The sequence below is a fragment of the Nanorana parkeri genome, unplaced genomic scaffold (genome assembly GCF_000935625.1).
Source record: "Nanorana parkeri isolate BGI_ZX_2015 unplaced genomic scaffold, ASM93562v1 scaffold820, whole genome shotgun sequence".
In the NCBI taxonomy this organism is placed as follows: domain Eukaryota; kingdom Metazoa; phylum Chordata; class Amphibia; order Anura; family Dicroglossidae; genus Nanorana; species Nanorana parkeri.
The window spans coordinates 583638-600678 of record NW_017307088.1 but is presented as its reverse complement, the minus strand read 5'-3'; the positions used below and the strand labels follow the sequence as shown (position 1 = coordinate 600678).

The 17041-nt window shown below is 44.8% G+C and overlaps 1 protein-coding gene across 1 annotated transcript in view; it reads left to right on the top strand.

Moving 5' to 3' along the window:
• The window catches only part of MYRF (myelin regulatory factor), a 126691-nt gene that overhangs the window by 78249 nt on the left and 31401 nt on the right, over positions 1 to 17041 (top strand). Inside the window, exons 2-5 of the mRNA XM_018565168.1 lie at positions 2304 to 2388; positions 9019 to 9339; positions 13980 to 14021; positions 16675 to 16709. Coding sequence (XP_018420670.1) covers positions 2304 to 2388; positions 9019 to 9339; positions 13980 to 14021; positions 16675 to 16709 — 483 coding nt within the window. The remainder of the gene's footprint in view (positions 1 to 2303; positions 2389 to 9018; positions 9340 to 13979; positions 14022 to 16674; positions 16710 to 17041) is intronic.

Below are 17041 nucleotides of genomic sequence, written 5' to 3'. Positions count from 1 at the left end.
ACACGCCCTGAAGGGTTGTAATCATCCCACCCATGGAAGATAGATAAAACAGAGCACATTGTATCAACAAGAGTGAAAACATGGGAAGAAAGACGCAGCAGCAAAAAGCGGGCCTAGAACCAGAAGACTAAACAGTGATCAGCCTTCTCTTTATAATAACTTTGTATTGGCATGAAATCTGTTTTCAGTAACCTAACCTGGAAATCGCAGAGGAAACAACCTCTCTAATACCATACAAGTACAGGGGATTGTACGTTCATTCTGCAACCTTAAAGCACAACTGAAGCCAAAACTTTCTTTTTTTTAGTTTTGGATAGAGTAGAGAGGGATTAGAACTAGGGATGCACCAATGCCGGCTTTTCGGTACAGAGTAAGAGTACCGATATTTTTTTTCGTTACTCGCTGATACCGAACACCGAAGTCCCATTAAGGAAGCCAGGCGGTGTGTAATGACTCGCCACCTGGCTTCCTGATTAGCCAGGAAGTAGGGTTGCCACCTTTTGTGCAAGCGAAACCCAAACACTCTAGCGACATGCAGCATTTTTTCGTGAGAATGAGTCGTAGCTCATTCATATGTAACTATCACAGCTGAGACTATTTTCAGTGGGGGGCCAGTAGCCCCTATCTTCATTTTGGTTGCCCCTGTCTGCCTGATATCTTGTGTCCGGGTGTCTGCCGCCATGAAACCCAGACACAGCGTTCAAAACCCGAACTGTCCGGGTGAATCCTGGACAGGTGGCAACCCTACCGGGAAGCCGTGCCGTGTAGAGGCTCGCCACCCAGATTCCCGATAATCAGGGAAGCCGTCTCCATGCTCCCTCATCATCAGGTAATGGCAATGGTAATAAGATAATCTAGTGGACAATCTAATCAAAATCAAAATATAAATGTCCAAAAACAACACAAAAATCTCTGTAGGCAGTTCGAGACATATCATGCACCCTTTTTGGCAAAATAGATGTATACTTACAAGTCATATATTGATTTAATAAACAGTATTCATAGAGGGTAACTATATAGTATATATACTAGGGATGCATCTATACCGATGCTAGTATCGGTGCCGATACTGAGTATTTGGACAAGTACTCGTGCTCGCCTAAATGCTCCGATACTTACCTCTGATACCGGAGCTTCCAGTCAGAGGGAGATCTCCCTCTGATCGGCAGTGCAAGGGAGCATGGAGCCAGCTTCCTTTCTGATCAGGAAGCCGGGCAGTGGGTTATGAACCACCTCCTGGCTTCCTAACCAATCAGGAAGCTGGGCGGCACATACTGACATGAAGCCATGCTGCCTATCAACAAGTAAAGCCAGTCTCCTAGCCAATCAGGAAGCCGGGGAGCCGGGTCATGATGTGCCACCCGGCTTCCTCTTTAGCTAGGAAGCCGGCTTAATTTGTTGCTAGGCAGCCTGGCTTCCTGACCAATCAGGAAGCCAGGCAGCCTCAAGTGAAGCCAGTGTTCTATTGCTAGAACACAGGCAAGTTAGTGATACGTAAGGAGACTGCATAATTAACCACCTCCGGGCCGGCCGTAGTAAAAAAACTGTCGGCCCGTTGCTCTCTAGATCTGAGTTGCCCGGTGCGAGCCCGGGATCAGCATGGTGCCTGTGTCACAGGGGATCAGAGGGAGAACGTTACCCCTCTCCTCTGAAAGAATGCGGAAGTGTTGTATAATACATCACTTCCGCATTCTTGTGTCACTCTCCAGCTTCAGAAGCTGCAAAGAAGCTGATGGAGCAGATCATGACGGAATAAACGTCAGTCAAAGTACCGCAGCGCTGAATACTGAAAAATGGCCTGGCCAGGAAGGGGGTTTAAACACCTGGTCTTGAAGTGGTTAAGTAGCCATTACTTTGCATCACATGCAGAAGACTAGGAACTCATGTCAGAATCACATATATCTTGCGAGTGTTACTCAATTATATATTGTATATTAGGATCATTTTATTCATGTTAGGTTGATGAAATCTTCTTCTTGGTCCAATTTTTCCCAGATGTCTTCTTATAGGAGCTCCCTTCCAGCAGATCTTGGCTGAATGTTGTTAATACTCTGTCCACATTTTTCAGTATTTTTATGCTAACTTATATTTTGCTTGATATCCATGACCCTGAACTTTGGACCTACCAGTAGAAACATATTGATAATAACTTTTTTGCATGCAAAGCTACCTTATTTCAGTGCTATGTTCAGGTCTATGCTTTGATCCACTGAAGAAGGCTGTACTAGATATAGTTCTTGTCTATTAGTTGCTGGCGCTTTGTTAGGTACAAACATCTAAGTTCTATATATTCTTTGTTTCAGGACATGATATTAATGGAGCTTTGGAACCATCAATTGACACCAGTATCCTAGAGGATTACATTAGCAAGGAGGACTCTCCTGATATGTGAGTAACAAAATACTTTATACAGCATAACTCTTTACATGACTCTGCAGTAAATATTCATTCATGGTACCTTTTATATGCACACTGTGTATTTGGATACATTGTGCTTAGGAGTTAGTAAGCAGACCACATCAACCATTTAGGTGCCTACATTGTGTATCTCCTAGGGGCCTCATTTTTTAAAAGTGGAACTGTAACAGGTTGTCAGGGCTCCTCAGTATGGCAGACTTACCTCCCCAAATGCTCCCTCTGGTGATGAGAGGTCCACTTTCCCCCTCTATACTCTTCTGGATCTAGAGTCTTCTGTCTCCAGCCAACCTTCTCCATTGGTTGGTCATGAATGGCATGACTCCTGCACATGTTAATAGGAGTTAATTCCTCCTGATGCCCAACTTCTACTGAGATGCGGAGATTGTACTATAAACTGTGCATACACCGCATGCAATGTACAATTGATTAAAAAAAAGTTGATAGCAGTCAGGGAAAGAGTTTTTTTGGCAGTAGAAGTATACAGAGTCTCTTCTGCCACAAAACTCTACCATATACCATTTTTTTTTAAACTTGACTTGAGTTCAGACCGATTCATTTTGAAGCCCAATTACAGCTTCCATTCAAAGTACATAAATCAACCAGACAGTAACTATGAGGAACTTACATATGTTCTATAGGTGCTAGAGCTGCTTAGGTGGAAATCAGCCTGTCCCCTGGCATTCAGCTGCAGAGAGGACTTCTGCACTCTATGAGAAAAGCAGTGATCTCTCTGCAGCAATCCGTGTTAAAGGAGAACTATGGGTCAGGGCTTTTCCCCATAGTTCTCCTTAGGGTAACGGGAGGACACAAACTAGTGTCCTCCCGTTACCCTAAGCTCAGTATACCGCGAGCTAAAGTATACCGCGAGCTAAAGCTCGCGGTATACTGAGACGCCGCAGCCAGAGCGGATCCCGACATCGATGTCGAGATCCGCCCAGCTGCGTGAGTGACAGCTGGCTCTGCCTATCTAGAGGCAGAGCCAGCTGTACCCGCCCCCTCCCCTGTTCAGTTCCACCAGTCAGCGCTGGCGGTTTGGAGCGGGGAGGGGGGAATCCAGCCCCTCCCCTGTCACGGCAGAGAGCCCTGACAGGATCGAGAGGTGAGCGAACGCCGGTATATGTTCGCTCACCTCCCGATCTACTGAGCCGACCTGTGACAGTCTCATTGTCACAGGTCGGCTAGAACTATGAGGTGAGTGAGAAGCACTCACCTCATAGTTCTCCTTTAAGTCAAAGCTAGAGCTAGGTGATTAGCAAGGAGCTTGAACTTTGGGGCTCAATCAAATGAGGTGGGTTGCTCTGCACAGCGTGATGGGCTGGTTGTTGATGTGCCCGAAGCTGCGGAAAGAAGTGTGTGGGCAGCTCATTTAACTCTATGGAGACGTAGTAGCTGTGCACTAGGGATGCACCGGTGCCGGTTTTTCTGTATCGAGTAGCGTTATTTATCTTTCGGTAATCACCGATACCGTATGGCGATACCGATACATCCGGGAGAACGGAGCCGGCTTCCCGGCCAATCAGGAAGTAGGGTGGGAGGTCATTACCAGCCTCCCGGCTTCCTGATTGGCTGGGAAACCGACTCCATGTTCCCTCGCAGCACTGCCGGTCATAGGAAATCTCCATCTGACCCGAAGTTCCGGGGTAGGTATCGGAGCATCAGTATCGGTGCATCCCTACTGTGCACCCTCACAAGCAGCTTTCTGGAGCTCAGAGTTTTGACAGCTGCACAGAGACGGTGCACGGCCTTGGCCACAGACATGACAGATTCAGGCCCGTGCACTGTCTGCGTGTGCGGCTGTCAAAACTCGGACCTGTGGGAAGCAGCATGTGAGGGTGAGCAGCTCCTCCATCTCTATAGAGTTAAATGAGCTGCCAGCACGCTTTTTCCTTCAGCTCCAGGCACATTGTATGTACATTTCCTGCAGAATGTTTGACCCAGTCAATGTTGTATTTGGATGTTCACCAAATGCTGATCACCCTTAGCCTGGGTTCACACCTAGGCGTATTGAATATGCGCGTTTGACGCGCGTTTCGTGGCGCACGTTTTTACAGCGATTCACGGTAAAAAACGCGCGACAAACGCGCGTTTCCGAGGGCTACTTGGCTGTATCCCAATGGAAACGCGCAACAAAAACGCTACAAAGAAGCTCATGTACCTTTTCAGGCGTAGGCCGTTTTGTGGCGCGTTCAGACGTGCTGAAATACGGCAAGGTGTGAACCATACTCATAGAAAACATAGTGGTGCCCAGGGCATGTGTCATGCTTGCAATACCCTGGATGTACCACTGGGGAAATGTCACCAGAACAGGAAAAAAGGGGAATGATTATTAAAGGAGTACTATGAGGTGAGTGCTTTCACTCACCTCATAGCTCTAGCCGACCTGTGACAATGAGACTGTCACAGGTCGGCTCAGTAGATCGGGAGGTGAACGAACACATACCGGTGTTCGCTCACTTCTCGATCCTGTCACGGCTCTCTGCCGTGACAGGGGAGGGGTCAGGATTGCCCTCTCCCAGCTCCGATCCTCCATCGCTGACTGGTGGAACGGACGGGGGAGGGGGCGGGTACAGCTGGCTTTGCCTCTAGATAGGCAGAGCCAGCTGTCACTCACGCAGCAGGGCGGATCTCGACATCGATGTCGGGATCCGCTCCGGCGTCTCAGTATACCGCGAGCTATAGCTCGCGGTATACTGAGCTTAGGGTGACGGGAGGACGCTAGTTTGTGTCCTCCCGTTACCCTAAGGAGAACTATGGGGAAAAGCCCTGACCCCATAGTTCTCTATTAACCCTTGTAGTGGGGCTACTCCCGCACGGCAAGGGTTAAGTACTCATTTTGATCTAGAGAGAAAAATAACAAAGTTATACTGTTAGACTGGTCCCTGGAGCCGGTCTGCCCCTCTGATGCAGTGGTCTAAGCTCCGGTGAGTCATCATGCCCAATAGACAGGGTATTGGACCTGAGGATGCTGAGAGACATTCCATCGCTGCAGCGGAGGAGTAGACAAGTTTCAGGGTCCGGTCTAACAGCAAGCCGATTCTAAGGATTGAGTATATCTTTGTTATTTTTCTCTCTAGACCAAAACAAGCACTTTACCCTTGCAGTGCGCGGGGTAGCCCCACTGCAAGGGTTAATAATAATTTTCCCTTGAGCTCTCCTTTAAATGGAACAAAATTAAAGTTCTAAAACCTACTAAAAAATGTAAATGTCACAGTCACTGCTACAAATGTTTTCCTGCTTGCCTTATATACCCGAATACAAAGTCACATAATGTATACACTGAGGTTATCGTAATGCACTTTATATGTACAATGTACAACAAAAAACTTGGCCCATGGAATTTGGCTTTGGTTGTTTATTCAATCTCCTATCTTGTATACACGATGACCTATAACCTAGCTTGCAATGCTGAACACTAAAGGAATTAAGCTGCCATTAGCTTACAGTATGGGGTAGGCAAATTCCAGCCCTCCAGCTGTGGTAAAACTACAAATCCCATGATGCATCTACCTCTGGGAGTCATACATGTGCCCGTCAAAGTCTTGCAATTCCTCATGGGCCTTGTAGTTCCACATCAGCTGGAGGGCCGGAGTTTGCTTATCAATGGCTTAACTTTCAGCTTGACAAAAACACATCCAATCATTTGCTGTTTCTAATTGCACATAACTGGTCGTTGTACTTGGCAAACGTTTGCTTTGTTCTTTTGTGTTTGAATAAAAATATTTAAAACCCAGTAGATATATTTTGCTACATTTGAGATATCTGGAAGCTGTCTGTCGTTCCCCAGATCTCCAGTAAACCTTTTCAGGACTGTTTTCCATTAGAAAAATGTAAACAGATGCAGAGAACACGTGCTGGTGATTGGTGTTATCTGTTCTGCTCTTAGAAGGCGCCCTCTAGTGGTCAAATAGAACATTGATACTTCTGTCTGGCCAGGAAGGACTTATATACCTGTTTTGCACTCCTCTTCTGCTATTCTATATCAGGGTTATTCACATAAGGATGAAGAGTTTGGAGAAGGCAGGAGAAGTGAACAATCCAGGACAACATAGCTGAACAGGAAAGTGAGGTGAATTGGAGAATTTTTCCAGACAGCTATGTTGTTCTAGATTGTCCACTTCTCCTGCCTTCTCCAAACTTTTCACCCTTTTGTGAATAACCCTGTTAGTGTAGCTGTTATCTCTGTGTGTACAGAGATGTAACTTGGCAGTGGCAAGAGAGTTACACCTCCAAAGGTAAGTATAGGTACCCCCATCCTATATTTATATAATTCTGTGCCAGTATAGGTCATAGAATGTATTGGCTTGCATTAAATACATATGTGTACTTAGATTTATTTTCATCAACTAGCCTTGCTTAAGTTTTAAGCTGGCCATACACGTTTTAAATTCCTCTTATTTACCCCTTTTGGGCAGAACAATAGAAATCCATCCACCTGGAGGTGGGTGCTGCAGCATTCGGTGATTTTACGCCTTTAATAAACTCACATGTACATTTTAAAGTGACACTAAACTCAGGAGTTAAACCTTAAAAACACATTAAAGTACCCCAACTACAGCTATAACTAATATTATACAACTGTGTGTGATATTAAAGTACTTTTAAAGCCACTCTCACAAAAGCAAAGAACAGTTCTCCGAGTTGTTTTCTACAGTTCTAGTAACATAAAAAAAGAAGCATGAACATACCTTGATTTCAGTCTTTTATTCCATGGTCACGTGGCCATGCAACCTCCCTTCCCAATGCTTCTTCCGAGTGCAGGGGGGGCATCTCTAGTGCCAGAGGGTGAACTACCTAATAACGTCAGGCACAGCTGGGAAGTACCTCCAGTATGTGCGCTTTGCAGTTTTGTCAGTCATAAAAGCTGGGGAAGGTTTAAGGGGGGCTGACACCTGAATTGACTATGGGTGGATACAGGTACGGTGTCCTGCATTTTTTAGCAGGAATCCCAGGGACATCAACATAGCAGGGTTTGGGAGGGGTATGGCAGCAAACTAAAGTGATACTAAACGCAGGAGTTAAATCTTAAAAATGCATTCAAGTACCCCAACTATTAACAAAAATGTATCTTATTTGTGTATCACTCAGCTGTAGATCCTCTAATCATCTCTGAATTGGTGCTGACACTGTCCTTCCTTCTGGAGGGGGGCTACTTTTGTTCCCCATGGTCCCTGTGTGTGTTGTAAAGTAGTCACCGCTCCAAGCTCACTCCTGTGATGGACTACAATCTCATGTTTAGTTTACTCATTTGTATTGCGATTGTAGTCCATCATCGGAGTGAGCTTGGAGCGGTGACTACTTTACAGCATACCATGGGGAACAAAAGTAGCCAACCTCCAGCAGGAAGGACAGTGTCAGCACCAATTCAGAGATGATTAGAGGATCTACAGCTGAGTGATACACAAATAAGATACATTTTTGTTAATAGTTAAGGTACTGGAATGCATTTTTAAGATTAGTGTCACTTTAAAATAGAACTCTGGACTCGCACTTCAAGGGTTAAGTGCTTGCTTTGTCGAGGGGGCTTCCAGGAAACAATTTTAGCTTCTAAACTCACCAAAACACATGTAAATGCATGTATACTCAAGATGTGTCTATTTGCTGAAATGCCATTGGCTACTTCAATTGACAAAGGACAAATGCATCTAAAGCATATGCGTGTAAACGCACGTAATTTTAAGCATCTACAAGGATAAAAAAGCGTCTAGCCTGACAGATTCTGCAGACAGATCTCTGCATAAAAACGCAAGTGGACAGTGTGAATCAGGGGCGTAACTAGAAGTCACAGGGCCCATAGAAAAATGTTGTATGGGGCACCGTGATTGCTAGTTATGACACTTGCAGAGCCCACCTGATATACCAAACAGCCCACCTGAGAGTGACCCTGCAGAGCCCATCATAGACACTGTATAGTGGGCTCTGCAGGGTCCCAGATGGGCTGCACACCTCTTACCTGTCAGCGCTGTCCGCCTTCGTGGTCGCTGTGTCAGTGACAGCCAGCACCCTTATATGCCGTAGCGACCCAGGCGACCCACACGGCATCAGAGGGATGCGCTGGCCTGGAGCCCCTGTGCCGGGGCCCCATAGCCGCCACCTGGGTTGCTATGGCGATTGTTACGCCAATGGTGTGAATGAGGCCTTAAAATAGGGTTGCCACTTGTCCAGGATTCACCCGGACAGTTCGGGTTTTGAATGCTGTGTCCAGGTTTCATGGCAGCAGAAACCCGGACACAAGATGTCAGGCAGACAGGGGCAACCAAAATTACGATAGGGGCTACTGGCCCCCCAAAGAAAATAGTCTCAACTGTGATATTAACATATAAATGGGCAGCGCTATTTACCTATGAATAAGCCACCACTCGTTGGCTCCCCAAAAAATGTCTGCACGTCGCCTAAGTGTTCGGGTTTCACTTGAAGAAAAGGTGGCAACCCTACCTTAAAAACAATGTGAAATAATATTACTGTGGCTGGAAATAGTATTGTTATACTATTACTATACTGGGGGTGGCACTGTGCTATGTACAGAAATAGCTTACATTGAGATGTATATATATTTGTATAAATACCAGCTGTGACTTTTTTCTTTTATTGTTTTTACAACAGCTGTTTTGCGGATATCCCTTCCTCATCCGGCTATGCAAACCCAGGTCAGCCGTGTACTTCTGCTGCAGGCCACTTGCCAGCTGTCATTTCCGTCGGTCATGCTGGACCATCCGGCTCAGGTGGTGTCCTTCACATGGGACAACAGATGCCAGTACGGCCCGGGATGGGTGGCACATGTGCAGGCCCACCTTACCAGTCACATGTTAATTGCAGTAACGGCAACGCCATGCTCAATCCCAAAGGATACCCGGGCCCTGCCATGTGCATGAGTGGACCTGGTCTTCCCATCAAGGCAGAACCTAAAACCAGCTATGCAGCCGGGTAAGTTACAGTACATAGTTACATAGTATTTGAGGCTGAATAAAGACACAGGTCCATCAAGTTCAACCTTTGTGTGTCTGTGTGTGTTTGTGCGTGCATGTGTGTATATGAGTCCCTGTGTGGTCTTACTTTTTAAGAGTACCTGTACCCCTGTATGTTACAGTCTCTTAGGATGGCAGTTGTCAGTAAGAAAGTGTGGGGGAAACTGCTGGAGCTTGGTAATATGCTGCTCTGGCATCCATCTCTGTAACTGGGGGTGGGAAGAGACCCTGTAAGCGCCAAGTCATGACTTACATAAGGCTTCCTCTTTTTGCTCCCAGTGGCTAAACAGACCCTGGAGGGCGGAAACTACGTGTACAGTACAAAGCACGGATTCACTTTAAAGAACACCTCCCGGAATATAAAAAAAAATTACCCCTGCAGTGGGGCTACCTTCACACTGCAAGGGTTAAGTACTCGTTTTGTCTAGGGGGCTCAAATAAAGAAGATACACTCACCTGACCCTCGGTCCTGCGGCGGTCGGCACTCACCTCTTTCCCCCTCCACTCCGGCTGTGGTGTGTCCCTCTGCGTTTTCATGTCTAATGCAAGTCAATGGACCTGCGGTAGACTTGATGACGTCAATGTGGCTTAGACCGCTGGGGCCCGGGGAAGAAAAAGCTGTGGGGACCGGTCTAGCAGCCTGCCAGGACTGATCAGGTGAGTATATCTGCTTTATTTTAGCCCCCTAAAACTGAGCACTTAATCCTTGCAGTGCAGGCGTAGCCCCACTACAGGGGTGCATTTTATAAATCCATGGAGTTCTTCTTTAAGATTTTTTCCATGAGATGCCAGCTTTTGCTTATCTTATAGCTTTTGTCAGGAAGTTGTGATTCAACAGAATGCTACGTGCTTAAATCCACATTTTACATACTGCCAGTTAAAGGGCAATTCCAACCAGAACTGTATATTAAAGTTTCATGTAGAGGGGATGAAGAGTTAAAACCTTCATATTGTTTTTACTGTTACCTGTGTCCCCACTGGGTTCAAGAGAAGAACAGGGCTCACCAGAACAGGAGGACACAGGATGGTCTTAAAGAACTCACACAAAAATTCCCCCCCTTCAGTTTGTTTTTTTAAACAATCTACTGAGTTGGCAAGAACCAGCTTCTTGGGAAGGCTATTCCACATCTTTACAGCTCTTACTCTAAAGAACCCCTTCTGGAAGCAGAGGTTAAAGAAACATTGTGACTTTGCCCACACAGAGCAATGTGAAAGTGTCCATGCAAACGGCTACCCTTGCACCCCTTATCTACACCTTTCCTGGAACTCCGCACCTTCCTTCACAACTGCCACTGAAATCAGTGGTATTGGCGACCTGGAGGAGCGGTGATGTAAATCCCTCACTCATGTGACAGTGTTCAGGCCTAGCGATAGGCTAGGAGAGCAGGCTTTGTATATGGGAAAAGTTATGTATTGCTTAAGCTGAGCTGTGACCAACAACAACATTTGGGGAAGAGCCCTGTAAAAATAATAAAGTATGTACCATGAGTGTAGGCTGAAGCGTTCTGTAAAACACTAAGGCGATGATTTATAAATCATCCCCTCAGCCATACCGTAGCCAAATGACGTTTTCACGTCATTCTCATCGAAAATCCTATGCTCCTCGGCTCCATCTAGTGGCAAGAATGCCGTATGAGTGGCATTCAGCTATCATATGACTAAGCAGATGATTTATAAATCATCCCCTAAAAGGTGCCCATACACCTTACGATTATCGTACGATAATCGTATGCGAACGGCTTTTCGTACGACAATCGCAAGGTGTATGGGGAGTGTGCAACCACCAGTACTGTACAATCGTACAACTTTTGTCTTTACTGCATGTTCGAAAACTTCAGTCGATCGTACAATTTTCGCAAGGTTGGTGGTGTTGCCGTACGTCAAAAGTCGTACGATTAACACTCCTGATGCTCAAATGAAAATATGTGCGGTCGATTACCGCAATTCATCCAGGTGTTTTTTTAATCTACTGCTGATTGAACCTTGCGATAATCGGGGCAGGATGGGGCCGCCGTACAACAATCGTACGACGGTTCGATCATTGGACGAAAAGTTTTGTCCGATGATCGCAAGGTGTATGGGCAGCTAATAGGAGAACTATGAGGTGAGTGCTTTTCACTCACCTCATAGTTCTAGCCGACCTGTGACAATGAGACTGTCACAGGTCGGCTCAGTAGATCGGGAGGTGAGCGAACACATACCGGCGTTCACTCACCTCTCGATCCTGTCACGGCTCTCTGCCGTGACAGGGGAGGAGCTGGATTCCCCCCGCTCCGATCCGCCAGCGCTGCCTGGCCGAACGGACGGGGGAGGGGGTGGGTACAGCTGGCTCTGCCTCTAGATAGGCAGAGCCAGCTGTCAGTCACGCAGCTGGGTGGATCCCGGCATAATTGTCGGGATCCGCTTCAGCTGTGGCGCCTCAGTATACCGCGAGCAGCAGCTCACGGGAATACTGCGGCGTCTCAGTATAGCTTGCGGTATACTGAGCCTAGGGTGATGGGAGGACGCTAGTTTGTGTCCTCTCGTTACCCTAAGGAGAACTATGTGGAAAAGCCCTAACCCCATAGTTCTCCTTTAAGGGTCACTATACAATCTCTGTACAATTAACTTTAGATTTAGTAAAACAAAGTATAATGAGGATCTAACTATACGATTTAAGCAATGTGTATCCAGTCAGACAGGCTCTTGCACTACATAATTCTTGGTTGCTCTAAAGGAGATTGTACAATCCGATTTCAATGTGGGGTGTTCATTACTTTTATTTAACCCACAGCGAACCGCTTCCTCAGCACAGCGGCCATTCAGCGAACACCTAGTATTTTTATGGTCGAATCAGAAAATGTCTAGTATTCATTGAGGAAAATACTAGGGGGGGGGGATTTATCAAAACTGGAGCAGACAAAATCTGGAGCAGCTCTGCATGGCAACCAATCAGCTTCTCTCTTCAGTTTGTTCAGTTAAGATTTGAAAATGAAAGAGAGAAGCTGATTAGTTGCTGTGCACAGCCGCTCCAGATTTTCTCTGCTCCAGTTTTGATCAATTCCCCCCTAGGTGTTTGCTGAATGGCTGCTGCGATGAGTGAGTGACCCCCTATGTTTTCACATCAGAGGGGAAGTCGCTCAGCACAGCGGGTGAGCAGGACCCGGAAGATCATTGTAAAGCTCTGTAGATTCACTGGCTACTTCTGTGTTTCACCGGGTCCCCGTGGCCCTCACAGGGATCATTTATATATACTTACATTGTACCAAGCTCGACCAGTGGAACTATACATATACATTTCTATAGCTAGAGTGCCCCGTGGCCCTAACAGGGATCATTTATATATACTTACATTGTACCAAGCTCGACCAGTGGAACTATACATATACATTTCTATAGCTGGAGTTTCACGTGGCACCACCAGGGATCATTTATATATACTTACATTGTGCCAAGCTGGACCAGTGGAACTATACATATACATTTCTATAGCTAGAGTGCCCCATGGCCCTAACAGGGATCATTTATATATACTTACATTGTGCCAAGCTGGACCAGCGGAAGTACACATATACATTTTATATATACTTACATTATGCCAAGCTGGACCAATGTAAGTATATATTCATTTCTATAGCTGGAGCTCAGCTTTAGGTTTATGCATCTCTTAATACAAGAGGTATATTGTTTGTTTTATAAGCTTCAGATTGTAATAATAGATTACCTGCGACAGCCAGCAAAACGTGTGAAGTGCCTGTAGGGTACAAAACAAACTGAAAACAAGGAAATTAGAGGAACTAAATATGTGACATTAGTAACATTGGTGGAAAATCTTATCTGATCAGGTGTATTCTGTAACATGTAAAGACACATAATCTACAGTCATATAGACGGCTGGTAGACATGTGCACTGCCAAAAAATTCGTTTAGTTTAGTTTCGTTTTAAATTCGGATATGTGTTATTTCGTTTTTCAGGATTCGGGTGTGAAAGTCAATTCGGATTCGGAATTCGGATTCGGACGAAATTCGGCAGCGTTAGTACGAACGTTCGGTTCGTTTCTGTTCTTATTCGTTTCTTATTCGTTTGCAGCAAAAGTGACATTTGAGGGGGAAAAAATGTTTTTCTCCTTCTCTAATGTCACTTTGCTCCAACGAACGAAACGAATAAGAAACGAAACGAACGTTCGTACTAACGCTACCGAATTTCGGAAATGGAAATTCGGATTCGTTTGCATTCGTTATGTCTGTAATTCGGAATTCGGATACATCCGAATGTCCGAATTTCCGAAAATTCGTCCGAATTTCGATTCGGAACGAAACGAATCGCACATGTCTAACGGCTGGTGTTCTGGTGGTTAAACAGCTTTATATTATTAGACTATTAGTATATAACAGTATTCAGGGGTAGGCAACCACGGCACCCCAGCTGTTAGAGCTACAAGCCCCATGAGACATTACAAGAGTGTGACAGCCACAGGCATGACTGCCAGAGGCAGAAGCATAATGGGATTTGTAGTTCCACCACAGCTGGCATGCAAAGGTTGCTTACCCCTGCAGTATATGAACAATTGTTAATGTTGCACTGTGCAGAAACAAATTCTTCTTTTTCCTCCTCCTCAGCACTTTACCTGACTCCCCCCCTTCGGTCAGGGAAGAGAGAAGGTAAGAAATTCATGAGAGATAACCAGTGAGTAAATACACCAGCTCTGCAGTTATGCCTACAAATGTTAGAGCAGTGATTGCTTGAGAGCCGGAGAATGAGAGCATGGAGGCAAACTTCCAAGGCATGCACGGGAAGAAACACCTGAAGAAGAATAAGAGAGATATATTAAACTTAAAAATGGATAAAAGAAACAAGAACAACATACATGGAGACAGAGTTGTAGAAACTGAGTTCCAGGAGGATTAATTACACAAAGCCAAAGGTAAGTGACAGCAGGAGGTATTGCTGAGGTCAAGGTTTTCAATGTCTTTGGGGGCAGAAGAGTAAAGGAAGTGCAGAACGTTTCAGAAGAAAGAAAAAGTCAAAGCAAGATTATTATTATTACTATTATTATTATTAGTATTATTATTATTACTATTTGTATTATTATTGTTATTATTATAATACAGTATTTATATAACAATTTGCACAGCCGTTTACAAAATAAAGAGAGACAGTACAGTTACAATACAATTCAATACAGTAAGTCCCTGTTAGTGAGAGCTTACAATCTAAAGCTGGCTATACACGTAGAGATTTCTTTTGTTCAGCTAAATAAAAGAAACCAAGCAGATTCATCTATCCATGCTAAACAACATGGATGAGGCAATCCCCCCTACACCAAGCTATTGTATTCTGACCGCCGGTGCCCACCGCTGTCAGAATACCCAAACATTGATTGGCGCTGACTGGAGGCAGTTGCTGAGTGTTCAGCCCAGCTGCTTCAGACAAAAGTCGCATGAATCGGCCAAAATTTGAATAGTGTATGGCCAGCTTAAATCCTGATTTGAGTTGAAAGAGTGGCACAGAGACACAGGTAATTGACAGTCAATGGCAACTCGGCGAGGGGGTTGTTGGTCAGCTTGTCTTCTGATAAGCTCTGGAGACTTGAGTCTTGGACGTACGTCCTGGTGAGAACAGAGGGAAGCAAGGTCATCCCTTCTGTTTGTATATTCTCTTTATTTATAAAAGGTTGACCAGGCTTGTGGGTGTGACGGGTGGGAGTGTCGATGCCCAGGTTTACCTGTGTAGCAGGGTATAGGACAGGTGTACACTCTGACAGGTGAGACCGTCCAGGTTGGAGTATATAGAACAGTGGAGCGTGTCCAGTATATTAGAGCTATGATCTTTGTTTATCAGAGCAAAGAAATGTCTGGAATTCTTTAGCTCCCCTCCCTAAATTTATCAAGAGAGGTGTCTCTGGCCCCACACACATTCCGGCTTTGGAACATTATCCCAGCACCACAGTTGTACCCTACCCTGCTTTTTTTTTCTGTTTTATGAGTTTTATGTAGACTTTGTTGTTTTACAGTTTACATAGGTTTATATGCCTTTTTACTTTTACTATTACACATTATTACTATTATTATTATGTAGACTTTGTTGTTTTATAGTTTACATAGGTTTATATGCCTTTTTACTTTTACTTTTACTATTACAAATTATTACTATTATTATTACTATTTACTATGAGGGCTTGTTCACACCATTTCCTGGTCCAGATCTGGAGCAGATCAGCAGACGCGGTGCTATGCGTGCAGAGCGTTTGTGACGCGTTTTACCGCGCTCCAGTTTTTGCCGCGTTCGTGCGTTTACGGTCTGTTTACGGACCGGAGAAAATGTGACATGCAGTATTTTTTCTGTCCGGACCGGACTGCGCTGGTGAGAACTGTAACCCATAAAACACATAGGGAGACATTGGGATGCATTTTGGGTGCAGGAGCGCACGGTTCTGGTCCGGACAGAATCCGGACCGCGTGTGAACAAGCCCTTAGGAAGTTTAACATGAATTAGTGAGCATATTACTTATCATGTTATAATAACTATCATACCCCTCTAAAATATTTTTATTATGAAACTGCTTTGTATATGGTGTCAGTGATATAGTCTTAATATTCTGTCATTTTATTGGCTGCATTTACAGGCTTATCTAATAGGGCAACACAAAGAATATGACGATGCATACGGTAGTAGTAACCAACCCGGCTTTACCTTCCATCAGTTTAGTGCAGTCCATACAATTAAAGGTGACTGCAGGACGGTTGCTGTTGGTTATTACATTTTGCACATTGCTGTTTAATGTGTATCTAAAGCTGACACTTTTTTATTTTGGATGGAGGAAATTGTTTATTGCTGTGTTCCCCTGTGGAGATTCCCCATTGCCTTGTCCAGCCATTGTCTCTGGAACACATAAGGAGGAAAAATCCAACATTTTGAGTTGTCTTTGGAGCAAGTATAAAGGGCAGGTTTTCCCGTAGGGACACTTGTTGCGGTCAAATCTGTAAAAGTTTCTTTTTTTTCACATTTTGGAGACATTGTTTGTTTCATTCGGCTCCCCTCTTGTTATATCTACAAGACAGGAAGACTATAAGACATAGATAGCAAAGAAAACCTGGTATGGATTTCAACTCTTTCCTTGCATAACAAAGAACAGGCAATCGAAAAATGAACCTTTGCAGTGCGGCTACTCACTTAACTGCTCGTTTTGGTCTAGGGGCTAAAATAAAGCAAATATACTCACCCGATCCTCAGTACTGCTTGGCTGCCAGGCTGGTTCCCACAGCGTCTTCTGCCCCCAGCCTAATGACCGTGATGTCATCATGTCTAATGCAGCTTTGCTGAGGAACATTACACCACCAGAGTGGAGGGTGATTTCAAGAAAAGGAAAGTTTTTGCTTTAGATATTCCTTAAAGTATTAAATAATCTAGTCTGTTGACTTGGTTTGGTAGGTTTTCTTTTTCCTGTAAAGAGCTGCGGACGATGCCCATGACATTATTTACTTCACTTCCTAATCTATTGATTTGTGAGAGATTATGACAGCAAGGTCAGCTTGACTTTTCCACTTAATCATGCAGCATGACACAAGTATCATTTGCTTTGTTTAGCTATAAATGAGGATTAAAATGTGAAACTAAAAGGAAGTTTTCAGTATTTCATTCAGGGTCGGTGCTGCCACTAGGCAAACTAGGCAACTGCCTA